At 50.4% G+C, this 20,921-nt stretch overlaps 1 protein-coding gene across 1 annotated transcript; it reads right to left on the reverse strand.

Moving 5' to 3' along the window:
* Positions 1-1,120: 1,120 nt before the first annotated feature.
* LOC121976950 (multicopper oxidase LPR1 homolog 1-like) lies at positions 1,121-3,685 on the reverse strand. Its single transcript, XM_042529384.1, has 5 exons — positions 3,545-3,685; positions 3,224-3,479; positions 2,154-3,056; positions 1,450-2,001; positions 1,121-1,363 (listed from the first exon to the last, which is right to left on the reverse strand). Exons 2-5 carry the CDS (start codon positions 3,461-3,463, stop codon positions 1,310-1,312), a joined length of 1,749 nt encoding a protein of 582 aa, XP_042385318.1. The 5' UTR covers positions 3,464-3,479; positions 3,545-3,685; the 3' UTR covers positions 1,121-1,309.
* Positions 3,686-20,921: the final 17,236 nt, after the last annotated feature.

Raw genomic sequence — 20,921 nt, forward strand, 5'->3', positions numbered from 1 at the left:
TTTAAAAATAAACAAACTTGGACGAGTTAAATCTCGACCTAGAGACATCGAAATAAGTTTCTATATGCTCATCTCATTGTCATGATCATAAATCTATCAATAAAAATATTTTTACCAAATATATATATATTTGGAATTTTTAATCCCAATTTGACCTAATTTGGTGTTAAAATTCAAATTACTGAAAATAATAATTAAAAATTATGGATGATGACGTATTTACGATCAGCTCAACGATACGAATGCATAGAAACTTGTTTCATCAAATTCCGAGGTCTCTAGGTCCATATTTAAGCCTTACATGTTTCATTTTAATTATTTAAAATAATTTTAGGTTTGGGACGAATGGATTCGTCCCAAATTTTGGGACGAATCAGAATTCGTCCCAAAATTTGGGACGAATCCGGAATCATCTAAAAAATCATTTTATTTAAAAATAAACAAACTTGGATTAATATCTGGACCTAGAGACATCGGAATGAAACAAGTGCTCGTCTCATTGTCATGATCATAAATATATCAATAAAAATATTTTTAACAAATATATATATATTTGGAATTTTTAATCCCAATTTGACCTTATTTGGTGTTAAAATTCAAATCACTGAAAATAATAATTAAAATTATGGATGATGACATATTTACGATTAGCTCAATGATACCAATGCATAGAAACTTGTTTCATCAAATTCCGAGGTCTCTAGGTCCATATTTAAGCCTTACATGTTTCATTTTAATTATTTAAAAATAATTTTAGGTTTGGGACGAATTCTGGATTCGTCCCAAATTTTGGGACAAATCCTAGATTCGTCCCAGAATTTGGGATGAATCTTCGATTCGTTCCTAAATTTGGGACGAATCCAATATTTATCCCTAAATTTGGGACAAATTATTTTTTCGTTCCAGATTTGGGGACGAATTTAGCAACGAATTATTTTTATGTTGCAAACTTGAAACGAAATTTTTTTGTTGCAAGTTTTGTTGGTTATTTGGGTCAAAATTTATTTTCGACCCTAAATTTGTTCCAATTTTGGGATGAATTTTTTTCGTTCCAAATGTTTGTCCCCAAAGTTGTATTTTTTTGTAGTGAATACACCATTAGTTTTTTATGCCTCAATGTGAATCAAGGAACCCTGGGACATGATCGATCACTCAGTCGATCGGTTTGAAAGGAAGAATGTCTGAATTATCAAAAAAAAAAAATTTGAAGCCATGAAACACACCACAAGTAACCTATTGATTTAACCAAAACACAAAATGAAACGCGAATCATTAATTGACGTGCGCATGAAGAAGTTCGTTTGGTTCTTTAATATTTCAGAATTAGAGGTCGAATCATCGCATTGTCTTCATGATCAAGAATCTGCATGCACAAAAAAAAAATCAATAGAAATACCTATAACTGATATATATAGTTATAATGAATGTGATCTGAATTTGATTCCTTACATGGCAATGGTAGACGTAACCTGGCTCAGCCGTGGCATCGAAAGGGTAGGGTTCGTCCCTATCGATGAGCTTGAACTGCACGACGATGGTGGTCATGCTCCCCGGTGCAATCTTCACGATGTTCTTCCACGTTCTCTCGTGCTCCGGCACCGCCGTCACCGGCCCCGTTGCGTGCTTCTTCACGTCGCACTTCACCGCGTCGTTCTTCTCCCGCATGCACGCCTTGAATGCCTCCAGCGCCACCAGCCCTCTCACCCTCGCCGCCTGAAATGTGGCCAGGTGCAAGTGTAGCGGGTGGTTGTCCTCGGTCAGGTTGATCACCTGCCACACCTCCGTACTTCCCGGCCTCGGCGTCTCCGTCGCCGGGTCCTCCAATCTTTTTCCGTTGATGTACAGGTGGGTCGGCTCGCCCGACGCCGTCTGGTATTCATACAACACGATGTACCTCTTTTTTATGGCGTCCTTCACGTTGGCCACTGGGTAATCGACTAACTTTGCCGGAATCCTTGAGTTGTCAGTAGTCTTCTTCGGCGAGATGACGAACTTCATGATCTTAAAAGAGATAAAAATAGAATTATCAAAATTGATCGGATCAGATTATCAAATCTAATTCTAAGAATAATTATAATAAAATTATTAGAATAAATTTAATTTGATAATTTGATTCAATGAATTTTGATAATTTTATTTTATTTCTTTTAAACCTGACTGCTGTGCGTGTTGGGCGGGTCGCCGCCAGGGAATGGATACGGCGCGCTGTTGGTCAGCCGGACGGCGGAGGTCTCCGACTCGGCGAAGTCGATGACTATGTCGTAAATCTCGGCCGGTGCGATGAGGATGCTGGGGGCGGTGACAGGCTTGTTGTGGTAAGTGACGTCGGAGCCGATGACGGTGAAGGGGAGGCCGTCGGAGAGGGAGAGATTGAAGTAGCGGGCGTTGCTGCTGTTGAGGATGCGGAAGCGGTACTTTCGGCGGAGGACGGCGAGGTAGGGCCAGGCCTTGCCGTTGACGACGATGACCTCGCCGAAGTACTCCGGCTGCCACTCCGGGTGCACGGTGGGAACGTTGCCCGTGTAGTTCATGTAGAGGGAGCCGTCCTTGTAGAAGCTGCGGTCACTAATGACGAGGTGGCGGTCGAAGTGGCGGCCGGAGGGGAGGCCGAAGGGGATCTCCACCGGGAGGTTACGAATGGTGTAGGTGCCGACGAGGCCGGCGAGTATGTTGGCGCGGGTGAGGCCGAGGGCGTGATCGTGGTACCAGAGGTTGCCCGGGTGCTGCACGTTGGGGTAGTGGTACGTGGCCTCCGACCACGCGGGGCCCACCTCGCGGAAGCCGGAGGTGAACCAGGCGAAGGCGCTGCCGTCGGACCGGGGACCGTTGACGCCGCCGTGGAGGTGGACCACGGCGGGGACGCCGCCGTGCTTGGGGACGGCGACGGGGATCGTGGGGTCCCATGGGAGGATGTGGCGCTCGGGGAGGTGGTTTTCCCACGTCACGTTGAGCGGCACCCCCTGCAGCGCCTCGATGGCCGGACCGGGATAACTGGCTGCCCGGCGGCTCGTGCCGTACACGAACACCGTCGTCACCGGCAAATCCCGGTGGAATTTCTGCAGATTTTGAACATTCTTTTTTCATTTCGCTCCACATATTTTACTTATATTCCCTAAATACCACTACGATAATTAAAATATTCATCTTTGACTATTATTCAAAACTACGCACATAAAATAAAAAATTTCGTTATAAATTAATATAAATTATTCATCGATATTACCCATTTCTTCTCGTACATGCCGACGGTGAGGGCGATGGGCTTGGGTCGGCCGTCCTCAACGGCATACCCGTAGGTCTTGGGCATCGCCGGCAGCGGATCGACGTACTTCTTCAGCGAGCGAGCCACGCGCTGGAGATATGCATCAGACACCGGAGGAGGCGCTCCTGTACTTCCGGCGACCTCTTCGCCGGAGATCATTAAGACGATCAGAACTGCTACCAGAAACTTAGCCGCCATCATTGATCGACCCTATGACCTACATCGAGAACATTAATTAATAACAGACGCAAACAGAGATCGGGATCGAAGAGAAGGCCCTACCAACACCATGCGCGCAAAAAGTTTGTGGGAAATCTCTCACCGTGCAAAGAGCTTGGTCGAGGATGTGGCGAGCACACAGAAATGGACGTCCAGGGTTTTTGCAGCTAGTGGAGTTTGCCTTGTGGCAAATAATCACTTTCCTAATGCCATGTTAATCACGTACAGCTTAATTAATTATGAGTGCATTAAACTTTGGTCGAAGTGGATTAGTTGTTAAAAGTTGAATTAAACTTGAATTCATCAACCATAAATGTTTTATGTACATGAACCAAGTGAAATATGAATATTATAATTCATGTATCTAGATAGAATAAGTTCACGATGATGTATGTTTCAACACAAAAGTCATTATACTAATTCATTTCTCTTCCTAGAAACCTAGCTTTTAAGAGGCCACCACTTTCCAATATTAGTTACGTAAGTAATTAGGCTACAAATATACAGTAAATGATGAGAAATGCAGGCGGATGATTGGGATGAAATAAACCTTGAAGTTGATGGCAGGAAGCTTCTGCTTGTCCTTGTGCTTGTGCTTGTGCTGTGAATGGGGAACGCACAAACCCTATGAGATATATAATTGTATTTAGTTAAATCCTCTTCATTAATTAATTTCTAGCGTGTTCCAAAGCAATATGCAAATTGCAAAGCCGGTCCATATATATGTCCCCGTGCTGGACTTCATCATATAATTTTAGTCTTTGATCACGACGTCTAACCACCTCATACTGTATTGAATTTAACATAATTAATGTTTTTCTCGTTCTAGATGAAAGTGGGAAAGTTGCACCTCTCCCAGTATATGAATTCAAAGAGAGTAGAAGAAGTTATGTTAGTTTGACTCGGTTTTAAGTTTAGAATGCACGTATTTATAATAAATAATTTTTTTCAAAGGAAAAATAACGAGGAGTGAATCTATAGATTATATACTGTTTTTTGACTTAAATATATGTTGATATTATTGATTTCTTGGAATAAGAAGTTGCACCATCAGCTTTATTGTTCTCATTTGCGCTCATCCCTTTCAGTGATATGTTGTGTTCAGTGCATTGTGTCATCAAGCATAAATTTGCTTCGTTGCTTCTAATAAATTAAGTCTCTAGTGTTCCACTTGAGTCACCACTGCTACCATCAAAAGACTCTTTGACACTCATATCCATTGGCCTTAAAATGCTTTGCACATAAACGAAGCTTGAGCTTGAATATCCACCTTGATAAACAAATTAAATGTGACATTATCAAGGGACCATAACTTATTGAGCTTGTGTCACAAGTGAGTCAAGATGAAGTACCTTGCATTTGCAATGAGATAAAATAGTATTGATTAGGCAAGATAAATATAATGTTTTGGTAAGATTCATATGAGTTTAATTTGTAAGACGAGTCTTGTTTACATGTTAGCTTCCAATGTATTTTTTAGTAGGTCAATGACAAATTTTATGAAAAATATAGATGGAATTAATATATTAATAATAAATCAAATAATTATGATCGAATGAGGAAGGAGCATCCTTTTGGAATTTATCCTAAACTATTTGTCTCTTGTAATTTAAAAGCTTTTATCAAAATATACGAATTGATCCTGTCTGAATGAGAAGAAGTTGATAAATTAGGAATGTGGCTTGGAGGTTGATAGTGTTAAAAATTATAAATGAGAAATTAAAAGGTTTAAAGTGTCTTTTAGATAGTTAAAGGATGACATCTTATGAATAGGTAGTGTGCCTCATAGAAAAGGATGCGATCTACATCATCCAATTTAAAATGGATGGATGAGATCTAATTAAACCAAGAAGTTCTTATACCCCTTCATTTAGTATAAATAAAGTCCTCACATCCTCATTTCACTCACTCAATTCCTTCCAAGGAAAGAAAGCATTGCATTCCATACTTGCATTGGAGAGTTCGAGAAGCCTTCATCAGTTCGGAGGTCTTGCGATTTGCAATGCTACTATTACAAGATAAAGTCGTTATATTTTGGGAGACGATTGACATGTTCCGTGAGCACCGTATGGGGGCAAATTCGTCTTAAAGAGATAGAGTCTAACTCTAGCTCGACTTCGTCAAAACGATGGTATACTGTCATTCTGCCCGCGCTCAGATTGCACCAATACAAAGTTCCCAATAGTTTTAAGATGAATTCTAATCATGAAAACTGATGGCTGGTGATACGGATGTGGCCTTTATGGCATAAGAGTAATTAGGGGATGAGTGAAGGACATTTTGGTCTTTGAGGAGGGGGGGTTTAGGTTTTAAGAAGGGAGAAAAGAGGAAGTGAGGGAGGTCTTTTTGGAACCGCCGCCAGCCAAGGAGAGCTACTCCCAAGGAGAGAATAACTTGGAGGACTTCTCTCGCAGCCATTGCTCCGAGCTGTCCGGAGAGGGTGAGCTCTTTTCTCTTCCTCTGTGAATGGTGGGGTTGGATGTTGGCTGCCACCCCAAATTTATAGTTGTGACCTTCGGCGACTGCTTGTTAAGATGGATGATCAACCATGGCAATGCATGGAATCGCACAGATCCACATAAAGCCATGAATATGAGACAAGCAGGTGGTGCAGCAAAGAAGAGCAACTTTCTCTTTAGCATCTTAAATGCGACAGGATTCTCAACAGAAACAGTTAAGAGCAATCTGCAAAGAAAAGTCAAAGAGGATATGCGCCAAAAGGAGATGGTCTTTAAGAAAAGCTGAAAACAGTGTGTGTGAAGGCAGTAAATCAAACGCCAAAAATATATATAACAAATGGTTCCGCCACACAAGGTGCTCGACCATATGTCTCAACAGCCATCTTCCCTTTTGCTAGCGCCGGTGCTTCAACACATGCCATGTCTTTTGGCTTCAACACTGACACAACCACTTTGCACCCAAAGTGTGAGGCCTGAGGACCAACCCATGTGGCCGCTACGACTTGATCAGTAGTCCGAGCAGTTCATCCATCCATCCGAGGGCGCCCCCCTGGGCCAGGGTACGTTCTCATACTCGGTATCTGTTCATTTTATTGCTATATTATTATGCGGTTACTTATATATCTGTGGGATTCGCCTCGAGCACCGAGGTACCAGAGGCCGGGGCGACCCGGTCGCTGGATGCAGGTACAGTTGACCGGAGGAGGACTTCTGACGATCTGGTCAACGTAGAGGACAGATCATCCACCGGGTCATGAGGATGCGGTCCACATTCCAGCCATGTCACACCCTGGCAGATTCGTCTTCTCAGCTTCCAGACAGGATCAAAATGGCGTCGTTTGTGGGAACGCGCCTGATCTGCAACGTGAAGATGGACGACGCCGGAGAGTTCTGCTATTCTCATGACGTAGGTCAGTTTTTCCGTTATATGTTCTCGGTTAGTTATATGATCTGTATTAGTTCTTCGAGTCAAGGCCCCCGTGCCGATCGCCCGGGAGGTTTATATCCGAGCCACAGGCTCGAAGACGAAGGCCCCAGTGCTGATCGGCCGGGAGGTTTATATCCGAGCCACAGGCTCGAAGACGAAGGCCCCCGAGCCGTTCGGCCGGGAGGTTTATATCCGAGCCACAGGCTCGAACACGAAGGCCCCCGAGCCGATCGACCGGGAGGTTTATATCCGAGCCACGGGCTCGAAGACGAAGGACCCCGAGCCGATCGGCCGGGAGGTTTATATCCGAGCCACGGGCTCGAGGCGCCCCGAGCCGATCGGTAGGGAGGTTTATATCCGAGCCACGGCCGAAGGCCCCCGAGCCGATCGGTAGGAGGTTTATATCCGAGCCACGGGCTCGAGGCGAAGGCCCCGAGCCGATCGGGGGAGGTTTATATCAGCCACGGGCTCGGCGAACCCCGAGCGGCAGAGGATTATATCTGAGCGGGGCTCGATGGAAAGACCCAGCCGTTGGTAGGAGGATTATATCTGAGCCGTAGCTAAGGGCTCGATGGCGAACCCCAGCCGCTTCGTGGGAGGATTATATCTGAGCCACGGGCTCGATGGCGAAGCCCCGGCAGGGAGGATTATATACGAGCCGGGGCTCGATGGCGAGCGCCGAGCGGTCGGGAGGATTATATCTGAGCCACGGGCTCGATGGCGAAGGCCCCGAGCCATTCGGTAGGAGGATATATATCCGAGTCACGGGCTCGATGGCGAAGACCCCGAGCCGAGCAGGGGATTATATACGAGCCGGGGCTCGATGGCGAAGACCCCAGCCGTTCAGGGAGGATTATATCGAGCAGTGCTACGGCTCGATGGCGAACCCCGAGCCGGCAGGGAGGATTATATCGAGCCAGGGGCTCGATGGCGAACACCCCGTACTCGGGGAGGATTATATCTGAGCCGTAGCCGCTCTTGGCTCGATGGCGACCCCGAGCCGAGCAGCCGGAGGATTATATCTGAGCCGGGGCTCGATGGCGAACCCCAGCCGCGGTAGGAGGATTATATCGAGCCGTGGCCACGGGCTCGATGGCGAAGACCCGAGCAGCCGGGAGGATTATATACGAGCCAGGGGCTCGATGGGGAAGACCCCCGAGTCGTTCGGCCGGGAGGATTGTATACGAGCTCGTAGCTGCTACAGTCTCGATGGCGAAGACCCCCGAGCCGAGCAACCGGGAGGATTATATACGAGCCAGGGGCTCGATGGCGAAGCGATCGGCAGGGAGGATTATATACGAGCCGGGGCTCGATGGCGAACCCCGAGCCGTTGGTGGGAGGATTATATATGAGCACGGGCTCGATGGCGAACCCCAGGAGCGGGGAGGATTATATCTGAGCCGGGGCTCGATGGCGAACCCCGAGCCGTTCGGTAGGAGGATTATATCGACCCGTAGGCCACGGCTCGATGTGAAGACCCCAGCCGAGCAGGGGAGGATTATATCTGAGCCGGGGCTCGATGGGAAGACCCCAGACCGTTCGGTCGGAGGATTATATACGAGCCCGTAGCTGCTACGGGCTCGATGGCGAAGACCCCCGAGCCGAGCAGCCGGGAGGATTATATACGAGCCAGGGGCTCGATGGCGAAGACCCCCGAGCCGTTCGGCCGGGAGGATTATATACGAGCCAGGGGCTCGATGGCGAAGACCCCCCGAGCCGATCGGCCGGAAGGATTATATACGAGCGATCATCATCGGTTTCGGGCCAGTTCAGCGGACCAGCACATCATATATCTATATCCCCCGTTCGGGGTTGAGCGACCTTCACTGGTCATGTACCAGATTCATGATCATCTATTTCCCCCGTTCGGGGTCGAGCAGTCGTCGCGGCCAGGTATCTATTCTTCTGATCGACATCATTCCGGTCGCACGCGCGGTATCGTCCGCCCGGCATTTATCCGACCGATCGACATCATTCCGGTCGCACGCGCGGTATCGTCCGCCTGGCATTTATCCGACCGATCGACATCATTTCGGTCGCACGCGCGGTATCGTCCGCCCAGCATTTATCCGACCGATCGACATCATTCCGGTCGCACGCGTGGTATCGTCCGCCCAGCATTTATCCGATCGATCGACATCATTCCGGTCGCACGCGTGGTATCGTCCGCCTGGCATTTATCCGACCGATCGACATCATTCCGGTCGCACGACAGCGTTCGTCTATCATCTATCCATCCGATCGACAGCACTTCGATCGTCCGGTCAGTATCTTCGCAGCTGCGCACTCAGCATTGGTCCGATTACAGACTTGATCCGCTCGATATCGTTACCATCTCCTACGACACCACTATTATAGTGATCGCTCGAGGGACATTATATTATCGGTTCAGCCATTTGGCTTTGACATCGAGAGCGGTTCAGCTCTTTGCGATTGATTGTCCAGTCAGTCGGACTAACGCCTCCTTCGACTAGACTTGAAGGGGAGGCTTGTGATACGGATGTGGCCTTTATGGCATAAGAGTAATTAGGGGATGAGTGAAGGACATTTTGGTCTTTGAGGAGGGGGGGGGGGTTTAGGTTTTAAGAAGGGAGAAAAGAGGAAGCGAGGGAGGTCTTTTTGGAACCGCCGCCAGCCAAGGAGAGCTACTCCCAAGGAGAGAATAACTTGGAGGACTTCTCTCGCAGCCATTGCTCTGGGCTGTCCGGAGAGGGTGAGCTCTTTTCTCTTCCTCTGTGAATGGTGGGGTTGGATGTTGGCTGCCACCCCAAATTTATAGTTGTGACCTTCGGCGACTGCTTGTTAAGATGTATGATCAACCATGGCAATGCATGGAATCGCACAGATCCACATAAAGCCATGAATATGAGACAAGCAGGTGGTGCAGCAAAGAAGAGCAACTTTCTCTTTAGCATCTTAAATGCGACAGGATTCTCAACAGAAACAGTTAAGAGCAATCTGCAAAGAAAAGTCAAAGAGGATATGCGCCAAAAGGAGATGGTCTTTAAGAAAAGCTGAAAACAGTGTGTGTGAAGGCAGTAAATCAAACGCCAAAAATATATATAACAAATGGTTCCGCCACACAAGGTGCTCGACCATATGTCTCAACAGCCATCTTCCCTTTTGCTAGCGCCGGTGCTTCAACACATGCCATGCCTTTTGGCTTCAACACTGACACAGCCACTTTGCACCCAAAGTGTGAGGCCTGAGGACCAACCCATGTGGCCGCTACGACTCGATCAGTAGTCCGAGCAGTTCATCCATCCATCCGAGGGCGTCCCCCTGGGCCAGGGTACGTTCTCATACTCGGTATCTGTTCATTTTATTGCTATATTATTATGCGGTTACTTATATATCTGTGGGATTCGCCTCGAGCACCGAGGTACCAGAGGCCGGGGCGACCCGGTCGCTGGATGCAGGTACAGTTGACCGGAGGAGGACTTCTGACGATCTGGTCAACGTAGAGGACAGATCATCCACCGGGTCATGAGGATGCGGTCCACATTCCAGCCATGTCACACCTCGGCAGATTCGTCTTCTCAGCTTCCAGACAGGATCAAAATGGCGCCGTCTGTGGGAACGCGCCAGATCTGGAACGTGAAGATGGACGACGCCGGAGAGTTCTGCTATTCTCATGACGTAGGTCAGTTTTTCCGTTATATGTTCTCGGTTAGTTATATGATCTGTATTAGTTCTTCGAGTCAAGGCCCCCGTGCCGATCGCCCGGGAGGTTTATATCCGAGCCACAGGCTCGAAGACGAAGGCCCCCGAGCCGTTCGGCCGGGAGATTTATATCCGAGCCACAGACTCGAAGACGAAGGCCCCCCGAGCCGTTCGGTCGGGAGGTTTATATCCGAGCCACGGGCTCGAAGACGAAGGCCCCCGAGCCGATCGGCCGGGAGGTTTATATCCGAGCCACGGGCTCGAAGACGAAGGCCCCCGAGCCGATCGACCGGGAGGTTTATATCCGAGCCACGGGCTCGAAGACGAAGGCCCCCGAGCCGATCGGCCGGGAGGTTTATATCCGAGCCACGTGCTCAAGAGGCGCCCCGAGCCGATCGGGCCGAGGTTTATATCCAGCCACGGGCTCGGCCAAGGCCCCGAGCCGCTCGGCCGGAGGTTTATATCAGCCACGGGCTCAAGACGGCCCCGAGCCGATCGGCGAGGTTTATATCAAGCCACGCTCGTCAAGGCCTCAGCCGCTCGCCGAGGTTTATATCAGCCACGGGCTCGATGGCGAAGACCCCGAGCCGAGCAGGAGGATTATATCTGAGCCAGGGGCTCGATGGCGAAGACCCCGAGCCGTTCGGTCGGGAGGAATTAACACGTAGCTCTACGGGCTCGATGGCGAAGACCCCGAGCCGTTTGACCGGAGGATTATATCGAGCCGTCGCTCACGGCTCGATGATAAGACCCCGAGCCGAGCAGGGAGGATTATATACGAGCCAGGGGCTCGATGGCGAAGACCCCGAGCCGTTCGGCCGAGGATTATATACGAGCCAGTGCTGCACGCTCGATGGCGAACCCCGAGCCGTTCGCCGGAGGATTATATCTGAGCCGTAATCGCTACGGGTTCGATGGCGAACCCCGAGCCGGGGAGGATTATATCTGAGCCGGGGCTCGATGGCGAACCCCGAGCTTCGGTGGGAGGATTATATCTGAGCTCAGAGCTACGGGCTCGATGGCTAAGACCCCCGAGCCGAGTAGCCGAGAGGATTATATACGAGCCGGGGCTCGATGGCGAACCCCGAGCCGGTAGGGAGGATTATATCTGAGCCGCCACGGGCTCGATGGCGAAGACCCCAGAGCCGAGCAGATTATATACGAGCCAGGGGCTCGATGGGAAGACCCCGAGCTGCTCGCCGGAGGATTGTATCCGAAGGCTCCGTGGATGGCGAAGACCCCGAGCCGAGCAGTAGGGAGGATTATATACGAGCCAGGGCTCGATGGCGAAGACCCCGAGCCGAGCAGGGGAGGATTATATACGAGCCGGGGGCTCGATGAAGAACCCCGAGCCGTTCGGCGGAGGATTATATACGAGCCGGGGCTCGATGGGCGAGACCACCTCGGGGAGGATTATATCTGAGCGATCATCATCGGTTTCGGGCGATTCAGACCAAGACATCATATATCTATATCCCCGGGGTTGAGCGACCTTCACCGGTCACGCAGTTCATGATCATCTATTTCCCGGGTCGAGCGTCGCGCGCGGTATCTATTCTTGATCGACATCATTCGGCCGCGCGTATCGTCCGCGGCATTTATCCGACCGATCGACATCATTCCGGCCGCACGCGCCCTGGCTTTATCCGACCGATCGACATCATTTCGATCGCCCGTTCAGGCCCAGCATTTATCCGACCGATCGACATCATTCCGGTCGCACGCGTGGTATCGTCCGCCCTGCATTTATCCGATCGATCGACATCATTCCGGTCGCGCGCGCGGTATCGTCCGCCTGGCATTTATCCGACCGATCGACATCATTCCGGTCGCACGACAGCGTTCGTCTAGCATCTATCCATCCGATCGACAGCACTTCGATCGTCCGGTCAGTATCTTCGCGGCTGCGCACTCAGCATTGGTCCGATTACAGACTTGATCCGCTCGATATCGTTACCATCTCCTACGACACCACTATTATAGCGATCACTCGAGGGACATTATATTATAGGTTCAGCGATTTGGCTTTGACATCGAGAGCGGTTCAGCTCTTTGCGATTGATTGTCCAGTCAGTCGGACTAACGCCTCCTTCGACTAGACTTGAAGGGGAGGCTTGTGATATGGATGTGGCCTTTATGGCATAAGAGTAATTAGGGGATGAGTGAAGGACATTTTGGTCTTTGAGGAGGGGGGGGGGGGGGGGGTTTAGGTTTTAAGAAGGGAGAAAAGAGGAAGCGAGGGAGGTCTTTTTGGAACCGCCGCCAGCCAAGGAGAGCTACTCCCAAGGAGAGAATAACTTGGAGGACTTCTCTCGCAGCCATTGCTCCGAGCTGTCCGGAGAGGGTGAGCTCTTTTCTCTTCCTCTGTGAATGGTGGGGTTGGATGTTGGCTGCCACCCCAAATTTATAGTTGTGACCTTCGGCGACTGCTTGTTAAGATGGATGATCAACCATGGCAATGCATGGAATCGCACAGATCCACATAAAGCCATGAATATGAGACAAGCAGGTGGTGCAGCAAAGAAGAGCAACTTTCTCTTTAGCATCTTAAATGCGACAGGATTCTCAACAGAAACAATTAAGAGCAATCTGCAAAGAAAAGTCAAAGAGGATATGCGCCAAAAGGAGATGGTCTTTAAGAAAAGCTGAAAACAGTGTGTGTGAAGGCAGTAAATCAAACGCCAAAAATATATATAACAAATGGTTCCGCCACACAAGGTGCTCGACCATATGTCTCAACAGCCATCTTCCCTTTTGCTAGCGCCGGTGCTTCAACACATGCCATGTCTTTTGGCTTCAACACTGACACAACCACTTTGCACCCAAAGTGTGAGGCCTGAGGACCAACCCATGTGGCCGCTACGACTTGATCAGTAGTCCGAGCAGTTCATCCATCCATCCGAGGGCGCCCCCCTGGGCCAGGGTACGTTCTCATACTCGGTATCTGTTCATTTTATTGCTATATTATTATGCGGTTACTTATATATCTGTGGGATTCGCCTCGAGCACCGAGGTACCAGAGGCCGGGGCGACCCGGTCGCTGGATGCAGGTACAGTTGACCGGAGGAGGACTTATGACGATCTGGTCAACGTAGAGGACAGATCATCCACCGGGTCATGAGGATGCGGTCCACATTCCAGCCATGTCACACCCTGGCAGATTCGTCTTCTCAGCTTCCAGACAGGATCAAAATGACGCCGTCTGTGGGAACGCGCCTGATCTGGAACATGAAGATGGACGACGCCGGAGAATTCTGCTATTCTCATGACGTAGGTCAGTTTTTCCGTTATCTGTTCTCGGTTAGTTATATGATCTGTATTATTTCTTCGAGTCAAGGCCCCCGAGCCGATCGGCCGGGAGGTTTATATCCGAGCCACAGGCTCGAAGCCGAAGGCCCCCGAGCCGATCGGCCGGGAGGTTTATATCCGAGCCACAGGCTCGAAGACGAAGGCCCCCGAGCCGTTCGGCCGGGAGGTTTATATCCAAGCCACAGGCTCAAAGACGAAGGCCCCCGAGCCGTTCGGCCGGAAGGTTTATATCCGAGCCACAGGCTCCAAGACGAAGTCCCCCGAGCCGTTCGGCCGGGAGGTTTATATCCGAGCCACGGGCTCAAGACGGCCCCTAGTCGATCGGCCGGAGGTTTAAATCCAGCCACGGGCTCGGTCAAGGCCCCGAGCCGTTCGCCGGGAGGTTTATATCCGAGCCACGGGCTCGAAGGCGCCGATCGGCCGGAGGTTTATATCCGAGCCACGGGCTCGAGGCGAAGCCCCGTGCCGATCGGCCGGAGGTTTATATCCGAGCCACAAGCTCGAAGACGAAGGCCCCGGCGGTTGCCGAGGTTTATATCCGAGCCACAAGCTCGAAGACGGCGGCCCCGAGCCGCTCGCCGGAGGTTTATATCCAGCCACGGGCTCGAAGGCGGCCCCGAGCCGTTCGGTCGGAGGTTTATATCCGAGCCACGGGCTCGAAGAGGCCCCGAGCCGCACGGGAGGTTTATATCAGCCACGGCTCAAGACGGCGGCCCCAGCCGTTCGCCGGAGGTTTATATCGAGCCACGGGCTCAAGACGGCGCCCCGAGCCGATCGGTAGGGAGGTTTATATCCGAGCCACGTGCTCGAAGCCAAAACCGATATCGTCGAGGTTTATATCCGAGCCACGGGCTCGAAGCCGAAGGCCCCCGAGCCGTTTGGCCGAGAGGTTTATATCCGAGCCACATGCTCGAAGACGAAGGCCCCCGAGCCGATCGGCCGGGAGATTTATATCCGAGCCACGGTCTCAAAGCCGAACGCCTCCGAGCCGTTCGGCCGGGAGGTTTATATCCGAGCCACAGGCTCGATGGCGAAGACCCCCGAGCCGAGCAGCCGGGAGGATTATATACGAGCCAGGGGCTCGATGGCGAAGACCCCCGAGCCATTCGGCCGGGAGGATTATATACGAGCCCGTAGATGCTACGGGCTCGATGGCGAAGACCCCCGAGCCGTTCTGCCGGGAGGATTATATCTGAGTTGCAGGCTCGATGGCGAAGCCGAGCGGCAGGGAGGATTATATACGAGCCAGGGGCTCGATGGCGAACCCAGCCGCTCGGTAGGAGGATTATATCTGAGCCGTAGGCCTACGGACTCGATGGCGAACCCCAGCCGAGCAGGGAGGATTATATCGTGCAGTGGCCACGGACTCGATGGCGAACCCCGAGCCGAGCAGGGAGGATTATATACGAGCCAGGGCTCGTTGGCGAAGACCAGCCGTTCGGCAGGGAGGATTATATATGAGCCGTGGCTGCCACGGGCTCGATGGCGAAGACCCCGAGCCGAGCAGGAGGATTATATACGAGCCGGGGGCTCGATGGCGAACCCCGAGCCATTCGGTAGGAGGATTATATATGAGCGAGCGCGCCACGGGCTCGATGGCGAAGACCCCGGGCCGACGGAGGATTATATACGAGCCAGGGGCTCGATGGTGAAGACCCCTGAGCCGTTCGGCCGGGAGGATTATATACGAGCCCGTAGCTGCTACGGGCTCGATGGCGAAGACCCCCGAGCCGAGCAGCCGGGAGGATTATATACGAGCCAGGGGCTCGATGGCGAAGACCCCCGAGCCGTTCGGCCGGGAGGATTATATACGAGCGATCATCACTCGATCCCCGAGCCGAGCAGCCGGGAGGATTATATACGAGCCAGGGGCTCGATGGCGAAGACCCCCGAGCCGAGCAGCCGGGAGGATTATATACGAGCCAGGGGCTCGATGGCGAAGACCCCCGAGCCGTTCGACTGGGAGGATTATATACGAGCCAGGGGCTCGATGGCGAAGACCCCCCGAGCTGATCGGCCGGGAGGATTATATACAAGCGATCATCATCGGTTTCGGGCCAGTTCAGCGGACCAGCACATCATATATCTATATCCCCCGTTCGGGGTTGAGCGACCTTCACTGGTCACGTACCAGATTCATGATCATCTATTTCCCCCGTTCGGGGTCGAGCAGTCGTCGCGGCCAGGTATCTATTCTTCTGATCGACATCATTCCGGTCGCACGCGCGGTATCGTCCGCCCGGCATTTATCCGACCGATCGACATCATTCCGGTCGCACGCGCGGTATCGTCCGCCTGGCATTTATCCGACCGATCGACATCATTTCGGTCGCACGCGCGGTATCGTCCGCCCAGCATTTATCCGACCGATCGACATCATTCCGGTCGCACGCGTGGTATCGTCCGCCCAGCATTTATCCGATCGATCGACATCATTCCGGTCGCACGCGCGGTATCGTCCGCCTGGCATTTATCCGACCGATCGACATCATGCCGGTCGCACGACAGTGTTCGTCTAGCATCTATCCATCCGATCGACAGCACTTCGATCGTCCGGTCAGTATCTTCGCGGCTGCGCACTCATCATTGGTCCGATTACAGACTTGATCCGCTCGATATCGTTACCATCTCCTACGACACCACTATTATAGCGATCGCTCGAGGGACATTATATTATCGGTTCAGCGATTTGGCTTTGACATCGAGAGCGGTTCAGCTCTTTGCGATTGATTGTCCAGTCAGTCGGACTAACGCCTCCTTCGACTAGACTTGAAGGGGAGGCTTGTGATACGGATGTGGCCTTTATGGCATAAGAGTAATTAGGGGATGAGTGAAGGACATTTTGGTCTTTGAGGAGGGGGGGTTTAGGTTTTAAGAAGGGAGAAAAGAGGAAGCGAGGGAGGTCTTTTTGGAACCGCCGCCAGCCAAGGAGAGCTACTCCCAAGGAGAGAATAACTTGGAGGACTTCTCTCGCAGCCATTGCTCCGAGCTGTCCGTAGAGGGTGAGCTCTTTTCTCTTCCTCTGTGAATGGTGGGGTTAGATGTTGGCTGCCACCCCAAATTTATAGTTGTGACCTTCGGCGACTGCTTGTTAAGTTGGATGATCAACCATGGCAATGCATGGAATCGCACAGATCCACATAAAGCCATGAATATGAGACAAGCAGGTGGTGCAGCAAAGAAGAGCAACTTTCTCTTTAGCATCTTAAATGCGACAGGATTCTCAACAGAAACAGTTAAGAGCAATCTGCAAAGAAAAGTCAAAGAGGATATGCGCCAAAAGGAGATGGTCTTTAAGAAAAGCTGAAAACAGTGTGTGTGAAGGCAGTAAATCAAACGCCAAAAATATATATAACAAATGGTTCCGCCACACAAGGTGCTCGACCATATGTCTCAACAGCCATCTTCCCTTTTGCTAGCGCCGGTGCTTCAACACATGCCATGCCTTTTGGCTTCAACACTGACACAGCCACTTTGCACCCAAAGTGTGAGGCCTGAGGACCAACCCATGTGGCCGCTACGACTCGATCAGTAGTCCGAGCAGTTCATCCATCCATCCGAGGGCGCCCCCCTGGGCCAGGGTACGTTCTCATACTCGGTATCTGTTCATTTTATTGCTATATTATTATGCGGTTACTTATATATCTGTGGGATTCGCCTCGAGCACCGAGGTACCAGAGGCCGGGGCGACCCGGTCGCTGGATGCAGGTACAGTTGACCGGAGGAGGACTTATGACGATCTGGTCAACGTAGAGGACAGATCATCCACCGGGTCATGAGGATGCGGTCCACATTCCAGCCATGTCACACCCCGGCAGATTCGTCTTCTCAGCTTCCAGACAGGATCAGCTGGGATCAACGACGGTTCGACTGCCATTCCACACGGAGAAAATCCGGAGAAGTTCAACGGAACCGATTTCAAACGATGGCAGCAAAAGATGTTGTTCCACTTGACAATACTAAAACTCGTACGATTTCTGCATTAAGACATGCCAGTTGCTATGGAAGGAAAGTCCGATAATAAGGCTGCATGCGATATGTGGATGCACGAAGATTTCCTGTGCCACAACTACGTTCTCAACACATTGGACAACACGTTGTATAATGTGTATTGTTCGATAAAAACGACAAAATCTCTGTGGGAATCACTTGAAAAGAAATACAAAACCGAAAATGTCGGATTGAAGAAATTCATCGTCGAAGGGTTTCTGGATTTCAAGATGATGGATTTCAAGAGCGTGACATCTCAAGTCCAAGACATGCAACTGACAATGTATGATCTGAATGTCGAAGGCATGAAGTTGAACGAGTCATTCAAAGTAGCCGCGGTAATCGAGAAACTCCCTCCATCGTGGGATTTCAAAAATTACCTGAATCACAAGAAAAAGGAGATGTGACTTAAAGACCTAATCGTAAGGCTAGAATTGAGGAAGATAATCGAAAGATGTCCGACTCTAGAGGAACAATGCTGGCAGTCGACGAGATGTCGAACCTAGCTGAGCCAAAAGCCAAAAAGTCGAACCAATCCAAAAAGAAGACTCAAGACAAGAAATTCAAGGGCACATGCTACAACTGCGGAAAGCCAATACACATGTCCAAAGATTGCAAACGCTCAAAGAAACCAACCAAAAGTCAGAAGGATGCTGTAAACCAGATCGTAACTTCTGACAACATGGAATTGGATCTCATTGCGGCCGTGTTTGAAGCCAACACGGTGACGGGCAATCCGAAGCAGTGGTGGATCGATATTGGAGCTACACGTCATATTTGTTTTGACAAGGCGATGTTCTCTAAGTATACTAGGATAAGTAGAAGAAAGCTTTATATGGACAATTTCACGACATCCCCGATTGTCGGACTCGGGAAGGTTGTTCTGAAAATGATATCTGGGAAAGAGCTAACGCTCATTGATGTGCTCTATGTTCTCGACATCAGGAAGAACCTGTTGGATAGAAAGCGCTAGAGGGGGGGTGAATAGCGCTCGTGGCTAATTTCACTACATTTCGGAATCGTAAGAAAAGCGTATCGAGTTAAAGCAGCGGAAAGATAAGCGGAACAAGCAAAAACACACAGAAGACAGAGGACACCAAGAGTTTACTTTCGGAGCCTAGGGCGACTCCTACTTCAAGGCCCGCGATCGTTGATCACTTTCAGTGGGCAACAACTATAGTATCGAAAAGATGATTACAATTTGAATTACAGTTAAGTGCAAGTAAAAGAAAAGTTATACCAACGAAACGAGAACAAAGAAATTTGGAGCTGTAATTCGTTGGACTAGCAGAGCGTTGTTGGAGCGTTTGTAGCAGTGCACGGAGGAGCACAAGTTCTTCTGTTCGTGATACTCTTCGGCTGCTTCCGAGGCTCCTTTTTATAGGCTCTATGAGACTGATCCAGATCCCCAAGTTTCGGGATCATGCTTGACTCGAGGCGGACCAGTCGACCGATCCCTGCGTTCGGTCGACCTATCAGACGGTCTTCTCCCATCCGATCCGCTAGCTCCGCTTCGATCTGGTCAAGTCTCATCCTCGGTTGGGTTGACCGATCCCCTCGTTTGGTCGACCAATCAGCTCCTCTGACCCGATCAACCTGGCCTGATCCAGTCGACGCTGATCCTTGGTTTGGTCGACCGATCCCAAGGTTCGGTTGATCGATCCTCTGGTCGAGCCTGGTCCAATCTCTGGAAGTTTGATCTGCTGGCTTGAGGGTTCGGTCGACCAATCCCGGTCAGACCTAACCCTGCATAAAAATATTAGGTTCCTGCAAAACAGAGTTAGAGCACAAACGATAAGATATAGAAATAGATTTGGCAGTCTCCAGATTGTCCGGGTCTGACTTCGGATTTCCGACCGGAAGACCCTAGGTCGACCCGACGCTTACTGTTCCCTCTGCGGGGAACGCGTCCTCACCTACTCCTCTCAGGAGAGTTTACCTGATGCCAGCTCGATCCTCCAGATCGACTGGACTTTTGCTCGGCACTCGATACTTCCGGACTTTCTGCTGGACTCCCGCTTTCCGGCTCATCCAGTCTTCCACCTGGTTCGCGACACCAGGACTTTCCACCTAGGGTTACCACCCCCTAAGACTTTTGCCTGATGCCCTTGACCCGCCAAGGCTTTCCGCATAAGGTTACCGCCCCCTATGACCTAGGGTTATCACCCCCTAGGGTTTTCCACCTGCCTAACCGCAGCTAGGACTTTTGCCTAAGTGTCACTTAGGACTTTCCTGCAAGCTCCATGAACCTTGTTAGATAACAACATAACCTTAACTTTGAATTCCTTTACCATTATCAAAACAACGGTTCGATCGTCGGATGCTTCCCGCACCAACAGAACCTAGTTTCTGGATCAACACTTGTTAAATCCGTAGGTAAGGGGTGTTGGCGTAGCGGCGGGGCCGGTGAGAGGGTGCAACATCTGTAAACAAAAATAAAACCTTTCCCTTCTTTCCAACAAAGATTAGTAGCAATATCATAATTAAAATAAACTGAAATGAACAACTAATTTAAAAAGAAAAGAGGCAAACATATTCAACTTGGTTACATCCTAGGTGGTTTTTAATCTAAGGCAGTTGCAAAGCTCTACTAGAAAAATCTCCTTCTCTGTAGGCGGAGAAACCTCTTACACTCTTGAAAAGCTTAGAGAGGACTAGGAATTGATTACAATAGTTGTTCTCTCATTGTTATTCATTTCTTAGGTCTAGGGGTCTTTTATAGCCCCTGATAAATCTCATTCAAACGTTGAAGGCACCTCCAAAGGGGTTGGAAGGTGCCTCTAGTGTGGCAAGTGGATAAAGCTTTATCCACTTACAAACGACTAGTTTGACTGACCGAAGGCGCCTTCCATAGCCTTGGAAGATGTCTTTGCACTGTTCATTGAAGGTGTCTTCCATGGCTGGAGGCGCGGAGGCGCCTTCAACAGCCTTTGAAGGCGCCTCCACCAGTACTTACAGCTCCACTTCGCTTCTTTGCTGTTGCGATCTCCTGGGTGATTTCGACCACCGGAATAGGGCTCACCCGGCCCGAACCCAGTTTCCAGTCTTCTCCTGGAGCAAGCTTCCGCTCTGGCTTCTCGCTCCTCGAACG

This window comes from Zingiber officinale, chromosome 4B, assembly GCF_018446385.1.
Source record: "Zingiber officinale cultivar Zhangliang chromosome 4B, Zo_v1.1, whole genome shotgun sequence".
NCBI lineage: Eukaryota > Viridiplantae > Streptophyta > Magnoliopsida > Zingiberales > Zingiberaceae > Zingiber > Zingiber officinale.